This window comes from Drosophila subobscura, chromosome E (assembly GCF_008121235.1).
Source record: "Drosophila subobscura isolate 14011-0131.10 chromosome E, UCBerk_Dsub_1.0, whole genome shotgun sequence".
NCBI classification, from domain to species: domain Eukaryota; kingdom Metazoa; phylum Arthropoda; class Insecta; order Diptera; family Drosophilidae; genus Drosophila; species Drosophila subobscura.
The window spans coordinates 2,647,119-2,675,041 of NC_048531.1; the positions used below are offsets into that span (position 1 = coordinate 2,647,119).

Genomic DNA, 27,923 nt, shown 5'->3' on the forward strand with positions numbered 1-27,923 from the left:
CTGCAAGGCAACTGTCTTGTGTTTTGCATCGACAATAATGGGGGACAATGTGACAAAGCCATCTGACAGCGATTCCGACCAATCAACAAATGGTAAGCAATTATTTTCTTCAGCGGAATGCTGTATATTCATATTGATTTCCCATTGTAGCTGCCGGAGATAGGACGATATCGACGGTGATTGAAATTGGTAAGTGTGATTGATGAATAATTACTTTAGAAGGCCACAGTAATGGTCAAGCATCAAAGTTTATTACCTAAGATTAACCAGAATCGTAGTAAATGGGGGAATTATGCAGTTATCTTTATCGTATCCGAGCGGAATACTGGATATAATAAAATAAAATAGAATAGAAAAATTCGATTAATTCGAAGTCATAAAACAAACAAACACATGAACAAAGCACGTCCGGTAAGTAACGGTTCATTTTAATAATATTTTGTCTTATCCTTCGTTGCGCTAATTCACAAAATGAAAAATGTTTTTCTGTATCTGGTACATGTGTACCTTTGCATAGTGCTCAAAGTCGCATGTCATGCTGACTATTTGTCGATTATCAGTCAGAATTTGTACGCAGTCATCATTAGGGAGCAATAATTAAAGGGAAAGCACAAGAAAAATTAAACCACATATGTATGTATGTACGTACATACATATGTATATGTATGTACATATGTATAGGGGAAAGGAGAATACTTTTTACAGCTGCCTAAACTGTAATAGATGGAACTCACTTTGCACGAGAATAAAGTTTTAAATGCTCCAAACATGCAGCCCGATTAGTTGTTATCAGCTCAAAATCCGACCACAACAAAAGTACTTATGTATGTTCGCACATATGTACATATTTATATACATATGTATGTATGTACATACATAATAAGTACATGTATGGCCATAGCCAAGCGTTTGTGTATTTCCTGATAAGAGCCGGTTGTCGAATATATTTTTGGCCCGTCGTAGAACAGTTTACTCAGTAGCGGCCGGCATTTGTGTTGGAAAGGTGTGTTTCTAGAGTGAGCGATAAACAAAAAAGTGATATAAACTAGAAAAGTGTTTCCAGAAAACAGTACCTATTTTCCCGGTAGCCACATGTCTGCTCTTTTTTGCGAGTTGTATATATTTGAGTATACAGATGAGTAAGCAGCGCAGGCCATTGTCAAATTAAACAGAACAACTGACTCAACTAAATAAAGAATTAGTATCAACAGCCTTAAAAATTAATATTCGTGGAATAGCGCAAAATTTGAACGCTTGAAAAGTGTTTTCACACAAATCCGTTGGAAGTGCGTCTGTTATCCGATTACAATCGATAGTCCGATAAGTACCTAAAAAGATGTTTCTGATACATATGTATCAAGCGCGTAGTTACCAGGCAGGTGCCGTGTAAAAAAAAGAAAATTTCGCAGACCTTTGATTTTTTCAATCCAAAAAGTCTTCTTAAAAGAGGCTTCTTTATTATTAAATTAAATTTAATTTTACCATACCAACTAAGGGAAATGTGTTGTACAAATACCGGTTGACAAGCAACAAGTAGTCAAATTACGTAAAATTCCAGTCCCGCTTGCGTTACGTCTTATGCCTTCTTTTGTTGAACCTTGTTTTTAGCTTTAACCTTATTTTTTTTAAACATCTAACAAATCAAAGTCTTGAAAACTAGTGAATCTTGTGTGGAATTGATTGATTTGTCAAATAAAATTCTAGGTTTAGCGCTGAAAGTTCTAAATAGGTGGTAATATTAATCAGAATTACAAAATAGAGGAAAATGTTTCAGGATTTGCGGTATATTTTGAAAAAGAACAGGTATATTTTGGTATATTTACGAGGCCCTGACGGTAGATTTTATCGATAGGTCCGGCTGGCTCCCATGAATATTAGCTTTTGTTGTTTGGAGCCAAAACTTCGAAGCCAACAGTAAACATAGCTCCACATCGCGTTTTATTCCGCCTGCCTGCGTTCGGCGTGCATGTATGCTTCCGTGAAAAGAGTCTCTTCTTAGTCTGAACAGCAACAACGAAAAACGAAAGCAAACCAAACAGTCGGTCCGGTCGGAGTGAATGTGCAAAAGTCAAACAAACAAAGTGTTGCTTATGTTTTTGTGTGTCTCGTCTTCATCTCTCCCACCTCGCAGAACCAGAAACTGAAAGAGAATCCCCGAACGTCCCCGCACCCGCATCTACATCACTGATCCAGTCCGAGTCCGACATAATGGCCAATTTCGACGATGTGAGTGTTGTTCCAGTGCACAGCGAATAAGAAAAAAATATATAACAATTATTAGCACACAAACGAACTTTTTGTATTGTGCACGTAACGAACATTATGCCTCATTGTGTTTGATTTTATTTTTATTTTGGATTTTTTGTTTTCGTCGACATCGTTACCTCCCCTCTGTATGCGTGTTGCATGCTCTCATCACATCACTCTCGGTTATTACGAATGTGAAAAACCAACAACTGAACTGAACTGAACGCCGCCGAATACAATCCCCCCCACACCAACTACGATGAACAACAACAACTACTACCAGACATTGCAACGCGCTCGCCTCGCATTCGCCAGCGGCAAGACCAGGAACGTAAACTTTCGGTAAGTGGAATGGGAATCTGGGAAGACCTGTAACTGTAGTTGTAGATGGAGCTGTAGTTGAAGCTGTTTGTATTTATGCCACCAGCTGAGGCTGAGGTTGGTCATGTTATTATTGCTATTACGTTACATTACAGAAATTCGGTTTCAGCAATGTAGTAATTGTTATGCTATGGGTTTTCTTAGCTCTGTGGTTATGAAACTGATTTCCCGAGCAAGGAGGGTGAACTCTGAGCTTTGGGACGTCCTATGTATGAATGTCCAAATGCGAGCAAAGTCTACAGAAATGTACATTCTGATATGCATTAATGATCTCCACGACCCCCTGGAGTGTTTAATGAGACCTTTGGCATCGGAAAGTGGTTGGGGTTGTACTTTGAATGCAATTAGATAGCCCTGAACTTGTTGTTCTATCTGTCCGGGCATGTAACTGGAATAATTATCATTAAACCCCACGAGCAGCAGCTCGGTCCAACAATAGTCACACGAATACTCAGACAAAGGTACAGACACACACACACACAACAAATTTATGAATATGTTAATAAACGAACAAAATACACATATAAGAGGAGAAGAACAAAGACACATGGAGAACAGGCGATATGCCGATAGTTTTGAGTGCCAAGTGCCAAGTGTGAAACGGAAGTGCGGAAGAATCTGCGCCCAAGGCTGCTGGCCTGGCCATTTAATTTCATGATCTTTCCAAAGCTCCACTTCGAACAAATGAACACGTTCTATGAACATTTTTCGCCTTTGGCAACACAACTTCTCCTCCGGCAGCGATTCTCTACTCTTTGCTTTGCTTTGCGTTGCTTTGATTATATTTAAATACATTTGCTTGATAATTCCAATACGAACAATTTGACTGGTCATCAGTCGACGTCGCCCAGTGCGGGGCGCTAATTGCTTTATTTATATTCACGGCGAATGCTTGGACATATATTGTTTTGGATATCTGAGACTATGTTTATGGCTTTATGTTTGTCATAGCCAAATGGTGTTCAATTGCAATTGCAATTTGCACTGTCAGAGGCTGTTTACCTGACCCTGACTACCGCTGAGATACTCGCACCCGAATCGGATTGATCCGCAGCGATCTTTGCTTGGAGTACCGGTTCAATTGGATCGGGTTTTAGTCTGGTTCTCAAGCCGGTTTTACAGTTCTAACAGCGACTAGCACACCCCACTCCAGTCCCCGTCCGTTCATGCCCATTCCCCTAATTTGCGTTGAGTCACTTTTCGCGTAGAATTTTTCATAACTGGCCATAAAACTAGCATTGACCTTCCCCAAGAGTCGTCTCTCGTGCAGCGGTGATTGAGCATTGATTTTGTTTTGGTCTTTGTTTCGCGCTTTTGCCGCGGAACTCATCCTATCATCATCACCATTTATCCATCTACTAATTATTTGTGGCTTTGGCTTCACATTCGCAGACGCAAGCAGTTGGAGAATCTACTGCGTTGCTATGAGGAGAACGAGAACGACATTATCAGTGCCTTGGAGGCGGATCTGCGTCGCCCCAAGCAGGAGAGTCTGATCGTGGAGACAGAATTCATGAAGAATGACATCAAGCACATTCTATACCATCTGAGTGACTGGGTCAAGGCAGAGAAGGTGAGCTCCAATCTACTGAAATTACCAGATCATTCTGCCATTTATCTCGCCCTCTTTTAGCCCTCCAAGTCGATCATAAATGTGATGGATGATGTGCAGATCTACAACGATCCCTTTGGTGTGGTCCTAGTGATTGGTGCCTGGAACTATCCGTTGCAGTTGCTGCTGGTCCCCGTGGCCTCTGCCATTGCCGCCGGAAACTGTGTGGTGATCAAGCCCAGCGAGATCGCCGGCAACTGCGCCAAGTTTATTGCCGAAGTCATTCCAAAATATCTGGACAATGTGAGTTCCAAATGCCAGCTTCCTTTGCTAATACTAAACTGAAGTTTGCTTCAGGACTGCTATCCAGTAGTCTGCGGTGGACCCAGCGAGACGGCTGAGCTGCTCAAGCAGCGTTTCGACTACATCTTCTACACGGGCTCCACCCGCGTCGGCAAAATCATTCATGCTGCGGCCAACAAGCACTTGACGCCCACCACCCTGGAGCTGGGTGGCAAGAGGTGAGCATTCCACGCGGACAGCATCCCATGGGGGCGGGGATTTATTTGTGTTCTACTTCTTGCTCCCAGTCCTTGCTACATTGACAAGTCGGTGGAGCTGCGTACAGCTGTGAAGCGTATCCTCTGGGGCAAGCTAATCAACTGCGGCCAGACCTGCATTGCGCCCGACTACATCCTCTGCTCGAAGGAGATGCAGGACAAGTTCGTGGCCGAAGCCAAGGACGTGCTCAAGGAGTGGTATGGCGAAAACATTCAGAGCAGCCCCGACCTGAGCCGTGTGATCAACACCAACAATTTCCAGTGAGCAGAAAGCAGAAAGGACCACGAACAACTAATTATTTACACAATTTGTTGCCTTACAGGCGCCTGCTTGGGCTGATGAAGTCGGGACGCGTCGCTGTGGGCGGTAAGTACGATGCCAGCGAGCGTTATATTGAGCCCACAATCCTGGTCGATGTCAAGCCGAATGACCCCATAATGGAGGAGGAGATTTTCGGCCCCATCTTGCCCATCTACAACGTGGAGAGTGCCTACGATGCAATCAAGTTCATCAATGCCAGGTATGTCCGTCTGTGTGCCATCCAAAGGCTGACCGTCGACTGCCCCTTTTGTCCCTGTCTGGATACATTTTTTCTCATTTGTCTTTTCCATCTGCCACACAATATCACAATACACCAAACAACAACAACAACACACCAATACCAATGTCCGGTTCGAAATGTTTTTCTCTTAGAGAGAGTCCGCTTGTCCTGTATATTTTCACATCGGAAACAGAGGTTCAAAATCTGTTCGTAAACGGCACACAATCGGGCGGAATGTGCGTGAATGATACCATAATGCATTATGCCGGTAAGAGACCCCCAACAAGGTCAAAAATCAAATCAAACAAATAAAGATGCTATTGGATGTGGATAATGCTAGCGGCTACGGCTCAAACAATACGACCCCAAGTAGTCCGTTCCGCCTTTCTTTATATAAATAGTCCTGCTATAGTCCCTGTACGGTTTTGGTCTCCTTATTTTTCCACTCAACTTTAAACTGTTTTTAAATTTATACATTTATATCTGGTGTTGGTGACAAATACTTTTGTAAATACTTAGTTCCCCCTCGTTTTATGCTCCCCCTCGTTGTATGGTTTGTTGTTCACAATCCAACCCGTCGGCTGATTCGGGCACGGGCAGCAAGGACTAGCTCTAACGCTCCAACAAACGATCCCTGACACTTTTCATCCTTTTGTCTTTCATCTCTTTTGTCTTCATGTCATTGATGTAATGTTTGCAGATCTGTGGATTAGGACGGAAAACGTTCCAACAGATCTGCGAATATTCCTTGGTTTGTCTTTTATGTGTAACTCTCTTTTTTAGGTCTGGTTGATGTTGAGGCTCGAAGAAGTCGACACATCCACTGCACTCTTTTGTTGAAAACTTTCACTTAATCTGTTTAACAATTACTCCCTTCTCCTTCTCCTTCTCCCTTACTCCCGGTAAATAGAGAAAAACCTCTTGTAATTTACGTATTCTCAAACTCGAACAAGCTCGTTAAAGAGTTCCAGAGCAATACCACAAGCGGCGGATTCTGCAGCAACGAAACCATAATGCATTGTGGAGGTATTTGCTATGCTAATGTACATATGTTTAGATATAGATAAGAGATCGTAGTTGGGTAACACACGTAGTCCAAGTCCATGTAGTACATCCACGTTGGAAGTTGGACCCGTTCGACTGGTGATCCATTTAATGTGGCCTGCGCACTGCACCACTCAATTAATCAATTTTTGCATTGCAAATTATGCACAACCACTCCCTGACACTTGGCTCGAGACAAAGAGCAGCACCACAACTACAGACAGCACAGCACAGTGAGACAAACACGCCGCAGCACAACCTTATTAATTTTAACCAAAGCTTTTTGTTTCGGTTTGGGTTTGGGATTATGTTTTTGGATTTAATAACTTGGGGGTTTTGGCCTAACAATTTAATGCTTGGTGTACATAATACACGTAGTCTAAAGAGTAACTAAGATTACTAAACATAACTTTGGTGGTAGCCCTAAATAGTTGTTTATACCATATGTTTACATGGCTTCTGCTCAAATTCACAGTGGATGTGCTGCCCTTCGGCGGCGTTGGCATGAGCGGCATGGGCTCCTACCACGGAAAGTACGGCTTCGACACCTTCACACACAAAAAGTCGTGCCTGGGCAAGGATCTGTCAGCGGTCGGTGAGAAGTTGGCCTCGTAAGTTTGCAGTTTCCATTGCCGGTTGGGAAGCAGCGTGTAATAATTCACGGTTTTTATTTCCGCAGAGCTCGCTATCCTCCGTACTCCGATCGCAAGGGATCGTTCTTGTCATTCCTGCTGCGCAAGCGCCGACCACTGCCTAATTTCTATCTGACACATGTGCTGGCCGTCGGCCTGGGCGTGGGTCTGACGGTTCTGGCCAACTATTACCTACAGGTAAGAAGGGTATTTATGCTTGGTCATCACGCTCACCGTGAATCTGTGTATATTAAATGTATGATTATCTTCCAACATTACTGGGACATCACACATTACTGGGACAACACTTGAACCTGCACCACAACAACAACACCCTTCACTCGCATTCTACCAAACTCATACACTGCTACTGTCCGCCGTATCTAGGGTAAGCTGCTGTCGCGTTAGGAGCGAGGGCGAGAGACCATCACGCCGAGAGCTTAACCAGTGGAGCCAACCAATTTAGATGTGGATCTGTTTGAAATAAATGTATAACCGTAGACTAGTTTCTTTACTGGGTTTAATGCTCTGCTGATACTAACCACCATCACCACCCACACACACGCCCGTACATTAAATTACTCCCAGAATATTGAGCGACGCTTTTGCATGTGTGCTCTTATGGATTGGAAACCGATTGCCCAAATGAGCGTTGTATTATTTATCCCGTACCCACATTTTTATTTTCAGAAAAATTCAACTGAATAAAGGTCTAAACTTATACTTTTTATACGCATATCGGTGGGTCATGTCTAGCTTTGGATACTTCGTGTTACACATATTAGTTATTGTTATTTAGTTGCTATTTTATACAAATGTGAATGCTTACTACAATATACGTCAAAACAAATTGGCATGGTGTTGTTTTCCTCTGGTTAGTGGGTCGAAATGTTTGAGTTCAACGGAATCTGGCGAAAGCTTTACAACTTTGCACCTACATAACATACTTTTCGGAATACTGAAACTGGTTGAAATATACCGAAAGATGTATTAAATAACTAACCAAATAGTATATAACTACCATATATACTATACTCTATGGTTAGTGACAAAGCTGACCATTTAAGGTATATTTCATATACTTTTTAGGATATTTTGACTACGAAATTGAGTTTACGGTATATCGGCATATAATGGTATATTTACTAAATTACAGCCGTCTATTAAATTCCATTTTTTAGGTATATTCAGTAATGCAATGTGTAATGTTTTTCGAATGCCCCTCGAGGAGTTTCTCTCTTTTCCGTAGGGAATTTTCTCTCTCGCACCAATGAGTCTTTGTTCCATCCCCACTTACGTTGAATTCCATTCACACTTACGTATTTTACTGTTACTGGCAACGTTGTATGTCCATTCCCACCGTTTTATGCTACTTTTTTGGTTAACCTTTTTAGTTTCAAACTTAATTTCCTTCCAACAAAAGAAGATAAAGTGAAAACTTTCCAACAAAACCAATATTGTGGAGAATTTATTGATAAATCTGGTAAAATTACAGTTTTAGCGACGAAACTTCTAACTAGCTAGTTATATCAAATAGAACATTAAAATCGAGGAACATTTAATATTACGGTATATTTTTTAAATGAAAAGGTATATTTTGGAATATTTTTGAGGGTTTAGCGGTATATATTTTCGATATTTCCGCGGCCACACTGCTCACAACAAAATATTTTCGTAGGGCCACACTGACGTGTGTGTGAATTTTTTGTCTATCATTTACGTGAAAATATTGAAAAATAAATTGATAAAATGGCCGCTCGCGGCGATATGATTGCACAATTCATTGAAATTACCGGCACCGACGACAACACGGCCACGTTCTACTTGAACAGCTCCGAGTGGGACATAGAGGTGAGACATGCAAGAGCCGGCGGATTCATAGCAATGATGCAGCAAATACTAATGCATTTCTGCCCTATTAGCAAGCTTTGGGCAACTACTGGAACACCCAAAGTGACATGCCACCCACTCCGACAACGGGGCAGTCGAATGAACCATCGCCGACTACACCAGTAGCACCAACTTCTAGCAGTGGCGCAGCCGCCGCTGCAGCCACCAAAAGCGCTGGCGCTGATGCAGGGAAAAAGGTCCCAAAGGCCAAACCAAAGTAAGTGCAGTAGCTATTTGGATTGGAAACCCTTAAAAGACTTGAAAGTAACAACTATTTGCTGGTAGGTTCGCCACACTAAACGACATGTCGAAGGAGCCCTCAGACGACGAGGAGCATCAGGCATTCTATGCAGGGGGCTCGGACCGCTCTGGCCAACAGGTATTGGGTCCACCCAAACGCAAGAACTTTCGCGAACAGCTTTCCGATATGATGCGTTCCGCTCAGGAGAACGCTGGCGATCTTGGTCCGTCGACCAGTGGTGGCTCTTCTGGAGGCGCTGGCAGCGGCAACGTTTGGGGCCAGGGAATGCGTCTGGGCATGACTGATAGCGATCACACAGCCGTGGGCATAAATCGTACAGCTGAGACGTCGGGGAACAAACCTGTAGTGGTACTTAAACTTTGGAGCCAGGGTTTCTCCATCGATGGGGGAGAACTGCGTCACTACGATGATCCAGAGAACAAAGAATTCCTAGAGACAGTCATGCGCGGGTAAGCAACGATCACGTTCCACATTCGCGAACAGAAAATGTTATTGAGAAAGCTTCTGGTTGCTAGGGAAATACCACAGGAGTTGCTGGAAATGGGTCGCATGGTCAATGTCGATGTAGAGGATCACAGACATGAGGACTTTAAGCGCCAGGCAGCACCTCAGACATTCAAAGGATCCGGCCAGAAGCTCGGCAGCCCCGTGGCAAATGTTGTCACCGCAAAAGCCCCTGCAGTCGCTGCAGCTGTGCCTCCCGCCGAGGCCGCCCAACAGGAGGCCAATGCTCGTGATGCCATCAATTTAAACTCGGAAGCTCCGTCGACCACACTGCAGATTCGTCTTGCAGACGGCTCCCGTCTGGCTGCACAGTTCAATTTGACACACACCGTCTCGGACATCCGTCGATTCATACAAACGTAATACGCACGAATAACATTTGAAGGCTTTCATTCACCTCTGGAAACATTCTCCATTTTCATTTCAGAGCTCGTCCACAATACTCGGCCAGCAACTTCACCCTGGTCTCTTCGTTCCCTACACGTGAGTTGAGCGATGATAGCTCCACCATCGAGAAGGCTGGCCTCAAGAATGCCGCGCTCATGCAACGTCTCAAGTAGAGTTTTAAGTTACCAGAATACCAAAGCTACGTTTTCCCCGTGGGGAGCATCTGGCTTATCAAATTATCGGTGAAGTTATAGTGGATTCAGTGTGTATAATTGTCCAATTATATATCCAATATACAATTTCTGGACAATCTCTTTATGGCAGTCAAGTAATCTCTCAAACGATGAGCTACATGTAACCTAAAACTTAAACTTAGAATAGCACACAAAGGAAGGGCTTAGCTTAAATCAGAAGATCCACCTCATTCCGGAGAGTGTTGATATGTTCCATGAAGTCTGCACGCACTCCATTGCGCCAGTCATGGAGACCATCCGCACCCACATTGGAGCAGTCCACATAGCGATGCGCCAACCCGGTGGACAGCGAAAGCTCAACATGCGCCGTGTTCGCCAGAAGCTGTGTCGGAGGCAGCTCTAGGCGCTGTAGGAGCATTTTGTAGGAAGCTTTCCGTTCGGGGTCATATTGAATATTGTCGAGCAGCAGCTTCTTCTCTTCGTCAAAGCAAACGGAAAACGTGGCCAGCTCGAAGCGCGCTGTGTCGGCGGAGAAGTGTCGTAGCTGCTGCTGAAGCGAACTCTGGGAACGTTCGGCAGCAAAGCGTGAATTTGGATAGAACACTTCGTTCGGCTGTAGTAGTATGGTGAAGCTGGCCTGGTTAACATTCCGCAGCAAGCAATCGGTGTGGATGATTTCGCGAACTCGCCTAGCAGTTTCGTTGCTTTGCTGGAAGGGAAAGTTGAAGGGAAGCCCGTACAGGTGGATATTTGTGCGATCCAGAACGCGGATTATGTTCTCCGGCAGCTCATCGAAGTTGTATACTAGAAAGTGTTCAATGCCGAGAGCCTTATGAATCAGAAAGAACTGAATCAGGGCATTTTCGCTGCGGCCGAATCTCGATGTCATGTTGAAACCCACAAGATCCACACAGACTGTCGCCGGTAAGCGGGCTGGCACTGTTGCTGCCTTGACGTCTGTATTCCCACTCGCACGCTTGAGATGATGCAAACGTAACTTGACTGGGCTCTTGATAGACGTGATATCCGTGAACGATACGCTCTCTGGCTGGCCGAAATCGCGGCTCACTTGACAGAAGAAATGGTAGCTGGTAAAGTTTGTGCTTAAGTCGTTCACCTTGCCATCGAGTTGAAATCGAAATTTTCCCTGAACAGTACGCGTCCCGCCAAAAGCCAGGCTACATCGGAAGTCCACAACAGCTCCCTGTTTGCCAACAACGAGAACGTGAGCTTCTCCGCCGGCCACTAACTCTTTGCGCATCCAGTAGGCGGAGTAGGCATGGAAGGAATCCCCAATGACCTGCCACACTGGCATTGGCCGCCATAGCGCCACTTGTGGCAGATCTTCCTTGGTTCCATTCTCCAAGCGGCGCAATACGGCAACGTCGCTGCGCCCAAAGAAGTTTACATACTTGAGAACATATTTTAGCCGATTGTTCTCGGTCTTGTACATCAAGAGTATGCCCACGCTCAAGCAGGAGATGAGCAACAGCACCAGCTGTTGATATTTACGCATGTTCCTTAGATCTCCTATGGACGGATTGCATGAATTAAAAGGCAGATCATGCGTGGAACACCACGCAATCGCGAAGTGAGTTACATACTTACATTTGAGGTCCTATGGGGGGCTAAGAACCGAACTTACAACCTGACGCAAATAGTCGCAGATTCCTAAATTAATATTTAATTTGTGTTGTTTTTTTTAATTTACAGCACTGTGACCGCAGATTTATCGATAACATATACGGCACGGCCCTAAAAAACGAAATATACCTACTCATTTTCAAAATATACCGTTATCCCAGTACCACTAGTAATAAAGTATACTGCATACAGTAATTTAATAGAATTTAATAGACCGATGAAATTCATTGAACTCCATTTTTGTAGTTAAAATATCCTGGAAAGTATATTAAATTCCTTAAATGGTCACCCTGATGTAGACTATATATTTAGAGGGTCCACCTCAAGAGCACCTCGATCCCGATAGTGTCTTAATATGTGTGGCGCAAACTAACACTTACCATAAATTCCTGCTAATGGCCCACTTAGAAGGTATAAAAACCGTATGACAAAAGCTTGCAGCTACAGCATATAATGGAGGACAAATAGGTCCAAAGTTCTTTGCCGAACTAACGCTCTATCTCTATCTATTAAGTACAATACCTATTTTTGTTTCACTTTTGTTGAATTAGTCGCCATGGATGTGATTTCAAAAGTAGTGGAAACGCTTAGGTCGCCACATATCGATACTATCGGAATCATATATTGTAGCACAAATTAGGTGTTACTGCAACTGTTGTATTCTAAATATACCGAAGCACAGATTCAGGCACAAAGAGTTCCAAGTCTGTCAAGCTACATAAAAGCAGTTAACTTCAGAGTAGAATGGAAGAAGGCAGTAATACTTGCGAAAATAAACGCTTACGCCCGCAAGATCGATGTACTTAATCGAAAGCCAAACTCAAGGAAAGCCTGGCTTTTCTTAAGGAACATTAAGTCCTTTAATGATCTCGTTAATTCCAGCTTTAATGCAGAATGGTCCCTGCCTTACCTTGACTTTCTTAAAAGCCAAGTCTCTGTGGTGGCGAAAGTTCATACCTTCTCTGTCAGGCCAGCTTCACTCAACATTGATCCCTTTAACTTAAGTGATCTGTCTGCTGTTCTCAATAGGGGCAGAAACACTGCGGGAGGAATAGATAGAATCACATATGACATGATAAGAGCCCTCAGGAGCCCAGCACTGAGTAATCTTTTACAAGAATACAATAGGTTATTTACAGAATGTAGAGTCCCTGATCAATGGCGTACAATCAAAGTCATTCCCATCCCAAAGAGGGGTAAGGATCTCCATATCTATCAAAACTATCGACCTATCTCACTCATCTCGGTATTGGCTAAAACTCTTAATCTTATGATCAAGAGTCGCATAGACATGTTCTTAGAAAAGCGTAACACCATGCCCAGACGATCTTATGCCTACCAAAAGGGTAAATCAGCAGCCATGTGCATAAATGATCTCATCAATACCATCATACCTGTGAGAAGAAAAGGGGAAAATTCGTTGCAATTGTAGTAGTAGACATCGATAATGCATATAACTGCGTTAATCTACAAACTCTACAAATGCTAATGGATTATGAACACATTCCCACGCAATATACTCACTGGATTGTTAATTTCTTTTCGTCTAGATTCCTAAAACTGGGTAACTTCATTAAAGAAATCAATGGTGGGTTGCCGCAAGGCTCCTGTCTCTCACCTCTATTTTTTCAATCTGCAAAGACTGCATCAAATTAATGATTCACATACGTCCATTATTCAATTTGCATCTCAACAGGTAACATAAATGATGCTAGCAAAAACTTACAGTTAAAGATCAACGACTTTCACCTTCTTTGTCAAGATCTAGGCCTCAATTTCAACCCCAGCAAATCCTCAGTTATGTTTTGCAGTAGGGGAAGACGTGATAATATCGCAGTTACATGTAATAATATCACTTTCCCAATAAAGGAGTCAATTACCTTCCTAGGCAGGGTCATTAGTGCCAACATGTCAGACAAATTGCACATTAAAAAAATTAGGGACAAATCAGACAAAAGTGAGCTTTTTTTGAATGCTGTAACTACCATCAAAGCGGGACTCAAGAATATAGTAGTCTTTTCGACAATTATAATGAAGCTAAGAAGTACAAACACAGTTCCAAAGCCTTAATTTGTCTGTCAGTCTTTAACAGGAAAAAAACTGACATCTCAAACGAAGAATGCAATGCGATATATCAAGCTAAGCTTGAAGAATGGGTGTCAGGTGGATGGAACATTCTTTCCACTGATGCATCCATCAATGGTGATAAGACAGGTATGGGTATCTTAGATTACCCTAGTAACTTTAGCTATATGTTTAGGACTGAAAGTAGTTCCTCATCTGTGTTTGCAGAGCTTGTGGGTATTTTAACGGCAGTTAAGGTATCTAATATAAAAAGATACAGTAAAACTGTAATTCTCTGCGATTTTCAAGGCGCCTTAAAAGCTCTGAAGAGAAATGAATCAAATTCATACTTAACAGACGAAATCCACCTCAACATGGACAATTCCTTAACGAGCAACTTTATTGTGCACTGGATACCCGGTCACAAGAACATTGCCATTAATGAAAAGACTGATATACTAGCCAAATCCGCCACTAATGTAGGCAAACTATTTAATTTACCCCTAACATTCGATGAAGTAATAAGAAAAGTTAAAATAAAAGTTCAGACGGATTGGAACAATGAATTCAAGGAAATATCAAAAACGAAAGGAACTTATTTTGCGTCAAATTACAATGAAATTCCAGTCAAACCATGGCACTGGGCTCTCGACTGGAGTGCAAAAAACATAAAGGTCATAAATAGACTGTTAATTAATCGAACCAATGATAACGTTTTTTTACACAAAATCAAAGAAAGAAACACCAACATTTGCGAAGTTTGCAAAGTTCTCGACAATGCGGAACATGAAATCTTCTCCTGCCAACGACATGCTATTATCAGGAAAAAATATAAAATTTTGCATAGCTTTAAAGATCTTAAGGAGTTATTGCTCACAAAGGAGCCTCTTTTTTTGAGAGAATTGGCCAAATTTATTAATGAGGCTAATTTGGAGTTGTGAATCGAAACACACTGAATTTTATTCAGGTCGGGTTAACTCGGTGCCAACGGAAGTCACCTTGAGGAGCAACCTTCTGTTGCTCCTACTTTCTGAGGCAACCTTCTGTTGCCTTACACACCTACACCAACACATACACATCAATTCATTTCACTACTATATATTTTGTTAAACTCTTACACACGACCACACTTTAAACTAAGCATCATATTGTTTAAATTATTTTTTTTTTTTTTATATTTAATCGCTACTGCGAAATTGGTTGGTCGCAGAGATGAGTCCGCATTGACCAGGTACTTCAGTTTTGTGTTGAATATTATAAAAAAGTTACTGAAAATTTTGAACTCAAAAAAGAGTTGTTTGCCGAACGAACACTAGAAATAGAATGTTGTTTAAATTATAAGAATTGCCAATGCAACACCATGCACGGTCTCACTAACAACCATCGATAGTCAAGAAAATATCGACAGCCCCATTATCGAACTGAAGTACCTGGTCAATGCGGACTCATCGTCGTGCGACCATCAAATATCGCGTCAGCGATTAAATACCAAAAAAAAAAAAAAATTAGGTGTTAAAAACATTTTCGGAAATCATTTACAAAATCAACGAGGACTGCAAACAAATCCCAGTGGTTTGTTAAACGAACGAATCCGCTTTTAATACAAAGTGTAACGTGGACAGCAAGGCGAGGAGGTGACGAACCGGAGCAGAGAAATACAATATATTTCTTTGTGCTTGTGTGTGTGCGCGATTTAGGTAGTAGTAGTATTTTTTCATTTCTGTTTTTGCTGTACGTGCAGATTGATTCATATTATTTTATTACGTGAGCCACTGACAATATTTCGGCAAGGACGAGGCAGTTTTAGTTAACCAGCGAAGGCCGTCTAAACATCTAGGTCTTTTTGTCGTTCAAATTGTGTAAATAGATGCCCTTTGTGATGTAGAGCTGCTGACGGCCCCCTTCCCACCAGGGGGCCCAGCCATAGCAATTCGAATAAATACATCTGCATATAACAAAAATACGCAAAAAAAGAGAACACAGAGGTATACTAGATAGCCTTTTACGCCGCAATTGAAAAGAAAATCAGCAGCAAGAAGAAGCAACAAACATACGTCAAATATCACCAATACAGTGGCATTATATGTGTCGCGTATTCGAAATTTCTGGCTGCCCCACAAAACAACAACAACAACAAGACAACTCCCCCGACATCCGTTCAAGAATTGACAATTGATACGTAGAATTATGAACGTAGAGAACCAATTGAAAACACCGCCAACGCAGCTTCGTAATTTGGTCAAACACGTAAACAAGCGCAATTTTAATGAAACCAGCGAGCAAATAAACCAGGTACGTTCAGTTTTATTCATATGGTTATAGCCAATTCGGATGGAAATAAAATAAAATATCAACAAAAACAACAAGAAACCGATGTGAGTGTTGCGAAGGTTGGCATATATCGGCCCATGGCCAGTGTTGCCAATTGATTCAGTGCCGATATAGTGCCATTTCACTCGCTCGTGCATTTTTGCCGACGCCATTACAGTTTTTTGTGGAAGTAGGCAGAAAAAATTTCTCTGCACAGCGTTGTGCGATTTCTTCCCGGTTTGTTAAGTGAAAATATATTGAAAATGTATAAATTTAAAAGAACTGGTTAGAGTCCTCCGTGTACGTGAGTACGGCCTGCTGCAAGGAGTGAAACTTGTGAATTTCTGAATGTAATTTTTTCGAAACCGAGCTGCAAAAAACGAACAACGAAAAGGCAAACTAGAGCCCAAGCCAAGGGGTTTATACCCTCCCACCCTCTTTTCCATTTATTGGCCGCATAAGTTGACCAAGCCAGTGGAAATTGTAAGTTCAATAATTGTTAAGTTAAGGTGAATAATATTTGCAACCGCGGACCACTTTCTTTTTGCTGAAAATACAATATGCTGGCAGTCTTTTTCGCTCAATCGCTCCTCTCTCCCGCACCGTCATCCGCTTCGTCTCTTTTCCCATGTAACGTCGGAAGTTGTGCAAATGTGAGTGTCCCGAGTACTTTTGTGTGTAATTTTTGTTGTGCAGCAGCTGCGACGACACACGGTCACAGCTGTTGTCTCGCTTCTGCGCGCACCTTCAAAGCAAAGCTGAAATGAAATGAAACCTTGACTGTCCGTCCGTCTGTCTGTTCCCCCGTACTCGTTCGTGCAAACGTAAAGTTTGAAACGAAACACAACACTTGAAGGAGCCTACTGGCCTGGAGTTTCAAATCAAATCAAATCATATCAAGTTTAATTATCAAAGCGACACGACAGGCCTTAGTGCTCGTCAAAATCCAAAGTTTTCAATACAAATTTTCACAATTTCCCATAAATAAAATGAGTCTGAAATCGCATAGAGTTTCTGCTTCGCGGGCAGCTGTGTCTTTTCCGGCCCAGGTACCAGCTGAATCCTTTTTAAAATGATTCTCTAACCACTCGTCCACCCTTCCTCTCTCCCTCTCTTACAGTTCATCAAAGACCACGGCCTGGAAGCGGATCGTAGCAGTCTGCGCTATCTGTTCACTGCGATCAACTTCAGTGACCCATCGCCGAGCGTCTCCGCCCAGTTGCAGGCCAAATTACTGGGCGCTCAGTTGCAGCGGCAGTTGCAAAGCTCCTCGTTTGTGTCCAACATCTGCTTCGCGTTTGACCAGCACTTTGCCAACAGCCAAAAGGTGTGTACACCATCCATCTAAATGGATTCCTCCTAACATCCTTTCTCCCTCTTCTTGAACAGTCGCTGAAGCCGTCAGAGATAGCAGAGTTCATTGGCCAGGTGTGCAGACTGACCGGCGTAAACAAGCTCTGCGAGTGCATAATTGCCTTGGCGGTGACCCACTCGTCGCATCCAGAACTTCGGGACTCGGCCAAAGAGGTCTTGCGTGGCTCCATAAGCGAGCTGCTCGACTCCTATTTGGGGAACAGCAACAGCTCCTCGGCCACTAGTGGACTGCAAGATATATCCATCGATCTGCTCCAGTATCTGCTGTGTTGTCTCAACCAATACGTGACACCGAAGCTGCAGGGGCAATTTTTGATCAAATTACGTGAAGAGTTTCCGCGGCAGGCGGTGCCTTTGATTTTGGCGCCGTTCCTATACGGCTCAACGACGGCGGCGACCTCGAATCCAGTTGGGGCCAGCGCCAGCGAAACTGATGCAGAGGCTGAGGCAACGACAACGACAGAGACGGCCAGCAGCATCAGTTCCGACACGGATGCTTTAAATGAGGTTGGAATTGAAGACATATATGACCATTTAAGCGAAATAATATTCACAAACCAGGTGGGTAAAGCCGGAAAAACATTACAAACCTATGCTATAATATTGGTTTAACTTTTGCAGGGCAAAAATAATATTATGGACACATCTTGGATTAATCTAATCCTTGAAATCGGTTACGAATTTACATCGAGCGTTGAAGAGTGTAAAAATCATCTGTGCTCTCGCGAAAGAGGAGAGCGCACCGAGCTTCAGCCAAAAGATGTTGCCAAAATTGTTGGTCTCATGTGCCGGCGGCACTCATCTTTGCTCGATTGTAATGTAAATCTACCGACACCAGCAAATTTCTGGCCAGGACAGGGACAGGGCGGCGGCAGCAATAGTAGCGGCTCATCCCAAGCCCAAGCCGCCACACCCCAGCAGGGACAGAACTCAAGCAGCAACAGTAACAACAACGATGGAGCCAGCGATGCAGGGGGCAGCTCGTCCAGTGATAAGAAGGACAAGAAAGAGACGACAGATGCCACACAAACCTGGAAGCCAGATGTCTTTGTGCAGGCACTCAAGGAACTGGTGCCACAGCTCAACTGGAAGGACGTGTGCATGGGTAAGGGAACTTAGAACTGAGCAAACGTCACCAAAGCAATCATTCAATAACAACAACAAAAATGACAAATATTTCAGAACTCGATCATCCCGAATTCGTGCTGAAGGATCGCATCGGATTGGATCTTCTGCTTACGATTGTGCGACTGGCCACACAGTCGAACATCTTTCCACATCCAGAATGCATTTATCGCCACTGGGCCAACACGGAGGGTCAGCTGTCGCTGATCTCGACGCTGCTCAAGAACCCCGACCTGTTCTCCTTTGCCGACTTTGTGTTCAGTCAGCCAACGCTGGATGTCCTGAAGACGGCACCGGATGCGGACAACAAAGAGATTACGACCTGGAAGTCACTGCACCTAGTCGAGGTGCTGCTCTCCATTGCGGACAAGGGCTACTACACGCAGGTCCATGAGCTGTTCAAGTTCCCTGCCCAGAATTGCCCAGACGTTCTGTTTTTGGCGCTGCTGCACATAAATCCACCACTGACGCCGCTGCGGCAGGACTTGTTCAATTTGTTGATTCCAACGTTCCTCAACAATCATCCCAACTCGAATGTGATCCTGGCCAGCGCCTGGAGCTCGACCAACTTCCCGCTGCGTCCGAACATTATGAACGCCATGTCCGAGTGGTATCTGCGCAGCAGCGACTTTGACCAGGTGAAACTGTCGCGCATTCTCGATCTCGCCCAGGACCTGAAGGCGCTCTCGTCGCTCCTCAATGCCCGCTCCTTTCTGTTCATTATCGATTTGGCCTGCCTGGCCTCCAGGCGGGAGTACTTGAAGCTGGAGAAATGGCTCACCGATAAGATCCGCGACCATGGCGAGCCCTTCATGCAGGCGATGATCAAGGTGCTGCTCCGGCGTTGCCCACAGGTGGCCAATGCCAAGGTGCCGGAGGAACAGATGCCACCGAAACAGGCTCAGCTGCTGCCCGAGACGGTGACGACGATGATCAATTGCCTCCAGACGTGCATCAACAATTGCATGCAGCCCGAGATGGTCGAAATGATCATGCAGATGACCGCCAATGTGGCCATTATGGCGAACAAGGCACGTGCCCAACAGCAGCAGCAGCAACAACAGCAGCAGCCCGGTTTGGTGCCACCACCGCCGCCGAGTATTCTGCGTCATCGCGGTATGGATCTACCCGGTGGCATTGTGCCACCATCACCACAGCAGCAACAGCAACAGCAGCAGCAGCAGCCCTTCTCCGGCAACCTCAATGCGCAGCAAATGTTCGGGCCCGGCATGGATCCGCTCACCAATATGTCCAACAATCTGGCAGGCCTTAATCTGAGTGGACCGAATGGAGCCTTTAACTTTGGAAATATGTTGAGTAAGTGGAAGCTCCATCTCCCTCCCCCTCTTCTGTGTTATCCCTCTCCTGTGTGTGTGTGCTGTGTGTGTAATTTGACTTACATTATCTATAGATAACATGGTTTCTACTACTCCAGCATCTCCATCGCGTCTAATGGGTCCCGGTGGCAGCCCTTATCCGCTGAATCCCATGCAGATGCCACAACCTCTGCCGCCGCCACCGAATGTCGGTAATCTGGGCCGGATGCTACCCGGGGGACCACAGCAGCCGCCGACACCATCATCGGCACCGCCAACGGCACCCAATCCAAACAATCCTGTGATGGCCGACCTGCAGATTCCCGTGTCCAAGGAGGTGGAGGACGAGGTCAACTCGTATTTCCAACGCATCTACAACCATCAGCCCAATCCCACGCTCTCGATCGACGAGGTGCTGGACATACTGCAGCGCTTTAAGGAGTCCAGCAATCGGCGGGAGCAGGAGGTCTTCCTGTGCATGCTGCGCAATCTGTTCGAGGAGTATCGGTTCTTCTGCCAGTACCCGGAAAAGGAGCTGCAGATCACCGCCCAGCTGTTTGGCGGCATCATAGACCGCAACCTGGTGCCTACCTTCGTGGCGCTCGGACTCTCGCTGCGCTGCGTGCTGGATGCTCTCCGCAAGCCAGACGGCTCCAAGCTCTATTACTTTGGTGTCACGGCCCTGGACCGGTTCAAGACACGACTGCACACATACAACAAGTACTGCGAGCATATACGCTCCATTCCGCACTTCTCGGACTTTCCGCAGCACCTAATCCAGTATGTGGAGTTTGGCATGCACGGCCAGGAGCCGCCGCCGCACAAGCTGCAGGGCCTGAGCAACACAATCTCGGCCCTGGCCACAGGACAACCATCGGAGCCGCTCTATCGCACCAGCGCTATGCAAGGTAAGCCCCGATCCAGCAGTAGACAGTATCGTAGCTAATGGAATGTTCTTTCGTTCTGCAGGCCATGTACCGGCGACTGCAGCGCCCAGCTCTGGCCAGAAGACAACTGTGGCCGTGTCGCATGCCACGCGCATGAAGTCGATTGCCAATGCCACAAATATTGACACTCTGCTGGTGGCCAACCAGGAGGAGAAGGTGACGGTGCCGCCGGAGCCGGTGCAGGACAAGACAGCGTTCATATTCAACAATCTCAGCCAGCTGAACATACCGCAGAAGTGCGATGAGATCAAGGAGATTATGACCAAGGAGTATTGGCCATGGCTGGCCCAGTATCTCGTCCTCAAGCGTGCCTCCATGGAGTTTAACTTTCACACGCTCTACTACAACTTCCTGGATGCCCTTAAGAACGGCGAGATCAATCGTTTTGTGACCAAGGAGACGCTGCGCAACATCAAGGTGCTGCTGCGCTCCGACAAGGGTGTCATCAACTTCTCGGACCGCAGTCTGCTGAAGAATCTCGGCCATTGGCTGGGCATGATGACCCTGGGTCGCAATCGTCCCATTCTGCAGCTTGATCTCGATCTCAAGTCGCTGCTGGCCGAGGCCTACCACAAGGGGCAGCAGGAGCTGCTCTTTGTTGTGCCATTTGTGGCAAAGATCCTGGAGTCGTCGGCAAAGTCGAAAATCTTCCGTTCACCGAATCCCTGGACAATGGGCATCATGTATGTGCTGGGGGAGCTGCATCAGGAGCCGGATCTCAAGCTGAACCTCAAGTTCGAAATCGAAGTGCTCTGCAAAACGCTCAACCTGGAATTGGCCAAGCTGCGGCCAGTCATCTACCTGAAGGACTCCACCCGTGCCCTTCTCATCGAGCAGCAAATGTCTCAGCCGAAGCCCAAGCAGACGGAATCTGTGCCCTCGCCGGCAGCGATTCAAGCGATCCAACAGCCACCGCCGCAGCAGCAGCAACAACAGCAGCAGCCACCGCCGCCGCCTCAGCAGCAACAACAACAACAACAACAACAGCAGCAGCAGCAACAACAACAGCAACCTCCTCCACCGCCTCTAGCGGAGGTGGATGCCGCCCAGGCCGCGGCCATGATGATGAACGCTGCAGGAGGAGGCTCGAACAACACATCGGGATCGGTTGCCTCACCCAGCCTGCCCATCGATCCCAGTCAGGTGTCCCTGCCACCGCCAGAGCCACGCTACTCGTACGTAGACGTCAATGTGACCAACTTCCAGCTCATTGCCCAGCAGCTGGTGCTGCCCCCCAACATACCCTTCCTCCATGCCAATCCGGGCATCAAGCATATCGTCATCAATGCCGTGGAGCGGACCATCACAGATTGGCTGCAGCCCGTCGTGGATCGTAGCATTCGCATCGCCTGCGCCACCACAGAGCAGATCATTCGCAAGGACTTTGCCCTGGATGCGGATGAGAACCGCATGCGCACTGCTGCCCACCAAATGGTGCGCAATCTGGCTGCTGGCATGGCCATGATCACCGGCAAAGATGAGATCGCGCGTGCCATCAGCCAGAATCTGCACAAAGCCTTTGTGTCGGCGCTTACGGGAATGCCCAGCCTGTCGGAGATTCAGGCCGCCTCCATGCAGTTGGCCAGCGAGAATGTGGAACTGGTGTGCGCCTTCATCCAGAAGACATCGGCCGAGAAGGCAGCCCTCGAGATCGATCGGCGCCTTTCCACCGACATCGAGACGCGCAAGATAGCCCGCGAGGAGGGCAGTCGCTTCGTGGACGCCCAGATCCTGAGCTATCAGCAGGAGCGCCTGCCCGAAGCTGTGCGCATCAAGGTGGGCGCTGCTCCGGCCACTCTGTATGCGGTATACTCGGAGTTTGCCCGCACCATTCCGGGCTTCCAGCAGATGAGCGACAGAGACATTGCACTGTTCGCTCCCAAGCCGCAGGATCTGCCGCCGCCGAATGTGTTTGCCAACGACGACAGCAGCATGGTGTATGCCGAAGTGGCCGCCAAGATGGAGGCCTTCATGAACACCGCCATCAATGTGCCGACGCTGCAGCTGCAGGCCAGCAAAATGCACATGCTGCTCAACGCACTGATGGCCACGCGTCGTCAGCGCGACCAGGAGTCTGCGTTCACTCTGCTGACCCGTGCCGTAGAGGGTCTCGCCGAGGGACTCGTCAACGTCCAGGACCACATGGAGCAGATGAAGCTCTACCGCGACATCCATCTGCGCATCCTCAGTCTGCTGCACAACAGCTTTGGGGCCCCCAACACCGAGCGAGCGGTGACCAAGTGCTTCTTCGAAATTCGCGAGGAAGTCCGCTTCAATGTGGAGGCCGCCCGTGCCCTGATCACTGCGCACTTTGTCAATCTCAATCAGTTCGATGGCATGCTGCGCGACTGCATGGACAATGGCAACAATTACATGGCCATCTCGTTCGGTATTGGTCTGATCGAGCGCCTCATTGTGGAGGATCGTGCGATTAACATTGTGTCCGACAACGAGTTCATGGCCACCGTCGAGCTGCTCGGCCGACTCACACAGCACCGTCACCGGTATCCCGAGTGCATTGTCAATGCCATTGATACCCTGTGGTCTGGCAACTTCAACTCCACCGCTGACTACAGTCCCTTCAATTCCAACGAGCGATCCCTGTCCGGAGCCTCCCACTACATCCACTCCGGCATGCATCACGTGAGGGTAAGTTCCCTTCCACTTCCTCCCTCTCTCTATTTTCAACGAAAAACTAATTGCTGCTTTTTAATGATTTAGTCATGCGACACGGACGATCCGCCAGGCTTGCAGGAGAAGACCGAGTTCTTGCTGAAGGACTGGGTGGCCCTGTACGCACAGCAGACCCAACAAACGACACGCGATGCCCGAAACTTTGGGGCCTTTGTCCAGAAGATGAACACCTATGGAATACTGAAGACAGACGATCTGATTACGCGCTTCTTCCGCCAGGCGACGAACATCTGCACGGATGTGGTGTACCGCATGTTCGCGGACCCGAGCATGCCCATAAATCAGGCCAAGAACAAGATATTCCAGTGGATCGATGCGTTTGTGCATCTGATTGCGATGCTGGTGCGACACTCGGGCGAGCCGGGAAACCCCACGACGAAGATCAATCTGCTGAACAAGGTGCTGGGCATTGTGCTGGGCACACTGCTCAAGGACCACGAGATGCGTGGCGTCAGCTTTCAGCAGGTGGGCTACCATCGCTTCTTTATGATGCTCTTCATGGAGCTGTGCTCGGCCGATGTCAACCTGGACTCGCTGATGCACAGCATTGTGTCGGCCTTTGCCTACACGTACCACCTGCTCAGTCCCAGTGTGGCGCCCGGCTTCTGCTTTGCCTGGCTGGAGCTCATCTCACATCGCGTCTTCCTCGGCCGGATACTCGTTCAGATACCCGGCCAGAAGGGCTGGCTGCTCTACGCCACGCTGCTGCAGGATCTTTTCAAATATCTGGCCCCGTTCCTGCGCAACACGGAGCTGGGCAAGCCCGTGCAGCTGCTCTACAAGGGAACCCTGCGCGTTCTCCTAGTGCTGCTGCATGACTTCCCCGAGTTCCTGTGCGACTATCATTTCGGGTTCTGCGACACCATACCGCCCAACTGTGTTCAGATGCGCAACATCATACTGTCTGCGTTTCCGCGCAATATGCGCCTGCCCGACCCCTTCACGCCCAACCTCAAGGTGGACATGCTCTCGGACAGCAGCAACGCCCCCAAAGTGCTCAGCAGCTACATCGTGAACATCCAACCGCCGAACTTTAAGAAGGACCTCGACTCTTACCTCAAGGCACGCGCCCCAGTCACCTTCCTCTCGGAGCTGCGCGGCCATCTGCAGGTGACCACCGAGCCGGGCACCCGCTACAACATGACACTGATGAATGCTCTGGTCATGTATGTGGGCACACAAGCGATTGCACTCATTAGGTAGGCGGTTTTACACATTTATCCCCGTTTGATTGATGGCACTAATGAGGCAACTGATTATAATTCGTTGCAGGAACAAAAACTTTGTGCCGAACACTTCCAACATTGCACACAGCGCGCACATGGATATCTTCCAGAATCTGGCCGTTGACCTGGACACGGAGGGTCGCTACCTGTTCCTCAATGCGATTGCCAATCAGTTGCGGTATCCCAACAGCCACACGCACTACTTTAGCTGTGCCGTCTTGCACCTGTTTGCCGAGGCAAACTCGGAGGCCATTCAGGAACAAATCACTCGAGTGCTGCTGGAGCGTTTGATTGTGAACCGCCCGCATCCGTGGGGACTGCTCATCACCTTCATCGAGCTGATCAAGAACCCCATCTACAAGTTCTGGGATCACGATTTTGTGCACTGTGCTCCGGAGATAACCAAGTAAGTTGGCTCGAGAATTCTTTGCTTTGTTTCGTTGTAGCTTTTGTAGTGAGAGCCGCATGTTTGCCGTATGCCCACATCCTAGTTTCTAACCATCCCATCTCATTCATGTTCCATTAATTTTACCCATTTTGTTTTCAGGTATTTAGTTGAATGTTTAGTAATCAGTAAGCGGGTTATCCACATAATTTGGGCAATTCTCCAATCAATATTTTATCAAGATTCCCAACTACAAACAAACTAACACAAACCTGTGCATCCCCACGCCATTTTGCATGTTATTTATTTTATAATTATGTTTCTTTTTTATTTACATATACACAAATGTTGGTATACAAAAGAAACTCTAATATTTGATTACTTTTTATGGTGGTTGGCATCGAAAAATGGTTTGATAAATTAACATAAATTGAATCTCTCTTTTTAGACTCTTCGAATCTGTGGCTCGCTCCTGCCTGGCCAAGTCGAATGTCACCCAGCAGCTGAACATGGCCGCCATCGATGGGGAGAGCCAGGAGGTGGCCAATATTAACTGAGAAAATGCTACGGTTCGCCGCTTCTGCCAGCAGGTCTGTGCCCTTAGAGGCAGACGCAGGCAGTAGCTGCACAGGTCCCAATGCCCATCCCATGACCCCATGACCCCAGCAGCAACCAACCGTAATTGATTTCTACCCTATATTATTCTGTTTAGTTTTTAGAAAATCGTTTTTAAGGAAACAGTCAAATTACGCAGCAAACAAGATCATTAGCCACAAAAACAGAACCAGAACCCGAAACAATAAGAACAGCAGGCCACGCCTAACTGCTGTGGTCGTCGATAAGAAACGAATCCCGAAACTCGAGCCCGAGAAGAAACGATTGTAACATTTTAAATGACCCTCTCACAAAAGAAAAAAAAACTAAACAAAAAAATGAGAATGTTAAATTTTTAATAGAAGTGTAAAAAAACTGTTGTAAAGTAATCAAAAGAGAAAAAAAAAAAAAAAAAAATGAGAAAAAAATCGAGAAAAGAAAACGAAAAATGAAAAATATTTTCAACAAAAAAATTGCAAAACGTACAATGAAAATGTGAAAAAACTAACAAATGCGATGTAAATATGTAGATGGTTGTTGCTACACACTTATAAAAAACAATCATCGGGAAATCCATAAAGGGATGTAGCAACAACAACATTTTATATATACACATTCATTCATGAACAACCACACAAAGAAGATATACCCTATGGCCGCCCACTCTCAAACGGGCAATACTGATAGACATAAATCGAAGCATACGCAAAGCAGTTGCAGTGTAATTGTATAATTCTCAAGTCAACGTAAATTATCCCCTAACTCTATGATATATATTGTTTTGTCACATCTAAACCTTAACCAAGAGGTTCTTCAGTTAGTTCTCATCGTGTACTGTACTTTTATTTTTAAAATGTGCCGACAAAGCCACAATAATCAATCCCATGTCTGATCTTATATGCATTGTATACTACTACACTACGTTCTTGTTTTTTAATATTTTTACACTTATTAACTGAAATGGGAATATGCATTGAACTCCAGAACTTAAGATTGTAAGTCGTGTAATCGTCATCCCTTGTAGAGAATAGAGGTAATGAGATAAAGATATTGGTGTGAGATCAGAGGACCGATATGCAGTAGAGAGTGTGGCAAAGAGTCGTAGCAATTATCTATATATAAATATATAAAAATTGTATTTCTAAATATAAATACGTAATGTGTAAATCAAATCGGTGTTGATTGTGGTCGTTGGAATGCCACTGGAACTGGAGCGGATGGAAGCAATGGAAGAGATAGTGAACGCCAGTTAAGACTATTTTGAAGGTTATTGCAACAGTACATACAGCCGCCCCCCCTCTCTCTCTCACGCACCCACTGCAGCAGCGAGCAAAGCCCAACTTTATTAGTTTATATTATACATACATTATATATAAATACATACATATAAATAGCAACAAGAACATTCATTGTATTTACGCACGTTAAATTGTATTTTGAATTAAACTGAATTGAAGCATCTATCGAAACGGATCTGATCTATTCGAAAGCAAACCGAGAGGATAATGGTGGAAGGACATACTCGTTGAGGGCGGAAGGCCGGGGCAGAGAGGCGCCATTAATTTAAAGAATAAAACGGATATTATTATGATCATGCTGAGGAATTCGATTCTGATGTATGTGTGTACATATATGTATAATGTATGTACATATGTACATGTATGCAGGCATTCCTTCACCGATTACACGCTATGCCCCACACTTATTCATTTACAAAAAACAAGAAATATTTACTAATCCGTTACAATTACATTATAAATTAAGAAATAAAAAATGTATAAACTGCAAAATTATAAAAAAAAACTAAACTTGCTTTTCCTAAATCTTTCCCTAAGCTTTTCACCGTTACGTTTCCATTTGTGTGTATCTGTAAGAGTGTGTGGTGTGGTGTGAGTGGGTGGTGCGTGTTCGTGGCCCCATATAAAAAAGCTCCTTTAAAGGAGTAAAAGGGCGGGTGTCCGTGGACCCTTCAGCACCCACCCGCTTTGCCTTGTACATATGTACATATGTATGGATTCCATTTCCGCACCCGCAGGCTAACATAAGCTG

At 45.6% G+C, this 27,923-nt stretch overlaps 4 protein-coding genes across 15 annotated transcripts; 3 read left to right on the top strand and 1 right to left on the bottom strand.

Moving 5' to 3' along the window:
• LOC117890448 (aldehyde dehydrogenase, dimeric NADP-preferring) lies at positions 1-7,814 on the top strand. 7 transcript variants are annotated; one of them, XM_034795280.1, is made up of 13 exons: positions 1-92; positions 151-189; positions 2,132-2,226; positions 2,531-2,589; positions 4,021-4,201; positions 4,262-4,483; positions 4,538-4,701; positions 4,771-5,001; positions 5,064-5,261; positions 5,435-5,550; positions 6,802-6,937; positions 7,006-7,165; positions 7,346-7,460. In XM_034795280.1, exons 1-13 carry the CDS (start codon positions 38-40, stop codon positions 7,364-7,366), a joined length of 1,677 nt encoding a protein of 558 aa, XP_034651171.1. In that variant the 5' UTR covers positions 1-37; the 3' UTR covers positions 7,367-7,460. The 7 variants fall into 7 exon arrangements, with proteins under 7 accessions (XP_034651171.1, XP_034651175.1, XP_034651177.1 ...); XM_034795284.1 differs by having other exon boundaries at positions 7,006-7,156; positions 7,346-7,366; XM_034795286.1 differs by lacking the exon at positions 7,346-7,460 and adding an exon at positions 7,649-7,804 and having other exon boundaries at positions 2-92; positions 7,006-7,156.
• Positions 7,815-8,635: 821 nt separating this feature from the next.
• On the top strand, positions 8,636-10,302 carry LOC117890836 (NSFL1 cofactor p47). The gene is made up of 5 exons (XM_034795919.1): positions 8,636-8,809; positions 8,881-9,065; positions 9,134-9,559; positions 9,626-9,973; positions 10,042-10,302. Exons 1-5 carry the CDS (start codon positions 8,708-8,710, stop codon positions 10,172-10,174), a joined length of 1,194 nt encoding a protein of 397 aa, XP_034651810.1. The 5' UTR covers positions 8,636-8,707; the 3' UTR covers positions 10,175-10,302.
• On the bottom strand, positions 10,250-11,945 carry LOC117890834. 2 transcript variants are annotated; one of them, XM_034795917.1, is made up of 2 exons: positions 11,804-11,945; positions 10,250-11,725 (listed from the first exon to the last, which is right to left on the bottom strand). In XM_034795917.1, exon 2 carries the CDS (start codon positions 11,709-11,711, stop codon positions 10,404-10,406), a length of 1,308 nt encoding a protein of 435 aa, XP_034651808.1. In that variant the 5' UTR covers positions 11,712-11,725; positions 11,804-11,945; the 3' UTR covers positions 10,250-10,403. The 2 variants fall into 2 exon arrangements, with proteins under 2 accessions (XP_034651808.1, XP_034651809.1); XM_034795918.1 differs by having other exon boundaries at positions 11,800-11,885.
• A 3,502-nt stretch (positions 11,946-15,447) lies between these two features.
• On the top strand, positions 15,448-26,209 carry LOC117890915 (CCR4-NOT transcription complex subunit 1). 5 transcript variants are annotated; one of them, XM_034796035.1, is made up of 11 exons: positions 15,448-16,195; positions 17,334-17,540; positions 17,603-18,148; positions 18,209-18,692; positions 18,770-19,779; positions 19,882-20,029; positions 20,124-20,936; positions 20,998-23,624; positions 23,697-24,868; positions 24,942-25,301; positions 25,729-26,209. In XM_034796035.1, exons 1-11 carry the CDS (start codon positions 16,091-16,093, stop codon positions 25,835-25,837), a joined length of 7,581 nt encoding a protein of 2,526 aa, XP_034651926.1. In that variant the 5' UTR covers positions 15,448-16,090; the 3' UTR covers positions 25,838-26,209. The 5 variants fall into 5 exon arrangements, with proteins under 5 accessions (XP_034651926.1, XP_034651922.1, XP_034651923.1 ...); XM_034796031.1 differs by having other exon boundaries at positions 18,770-20,029; XM_034796032.1 differs by having other exon boundaries at positions 15,449-16,195; positions 18,770-20,029; positions 20,148-20,936.
• The last annotated feature ends 1,714 nt before the right edge of the window (positions 26,210-27,923 follow it).

Bases quoted from the DNA above. Each gene is read 5' to 3' on its own strand.
- LOC117890448 (XM_034795280.1), top strand. From the start codon at position 38: ATGGGGGACAATGTGACAAAGCCATCTGACAGCGATTCCGACCAATCA. The intron at 2,227-2,530 runs GTGAGTGTTGTT...AACTACTACCAG, and splicing joins TAATGGCCAATTTCGACGAT to ACATTGCAACGCGCTCGCCT. The intron at 5,002-5,063 runs GTGAGCAGAAAG...GTTGCCTTACAG, and splicing joins ATCAACACCAACAATTTCCA to GCGCCTGCTTGGGCTGATGA.
- LOC117890836 (XM_034795919.1), top strand. From the start codon at position 8,708: ATGGCCGCTCGCGGCGATATGATTGCACAATTCATTGAAATTACCGGC. The intron at 8,810-8,880 runs GTGAGACATGCA...CTGCCCTATTAG, and splicing joins GCTCCGAGTGGGACATAGAG to CAAGCTTTGGGCAACTACTG. The intron at 9,974-10,041 runs GTAATACGCACG...TTTTCATTTCAG, and splicing joins ATCCGTCGATTCATACAAAC to AGCTCGTCCACAATACTCGG.
- LOC117890915 (XM_034796031.1), top strand. From the start codon at position 16,091: ATGAACGTAGAGAACCAATTGAAAACACCGCCAACGCAGCTTCGTAAT. The intron at 16,196-17,333 runs GTACGTTCAGTT...CCTCTCTTACAG, and splicing joins CCAGCGAGCAAATAAACCAG to TTCATCAAAGACCACGGCCT. The intron at 17,541-17,602 runs GTGTGTACACCA...CTTCTTGAACAG, and splicing joins ACTTTGCCAACAGCCAAAAG to TCGCTGAAGCCGTCAGAGAT.
- LOC117890834 (XM_034795917.1), bottom strand. From the start codon at position 11,711: ATGCGTAAATATCAACAGCTGGTGCTGTTGCTCATCTCCTGCTTGAGC.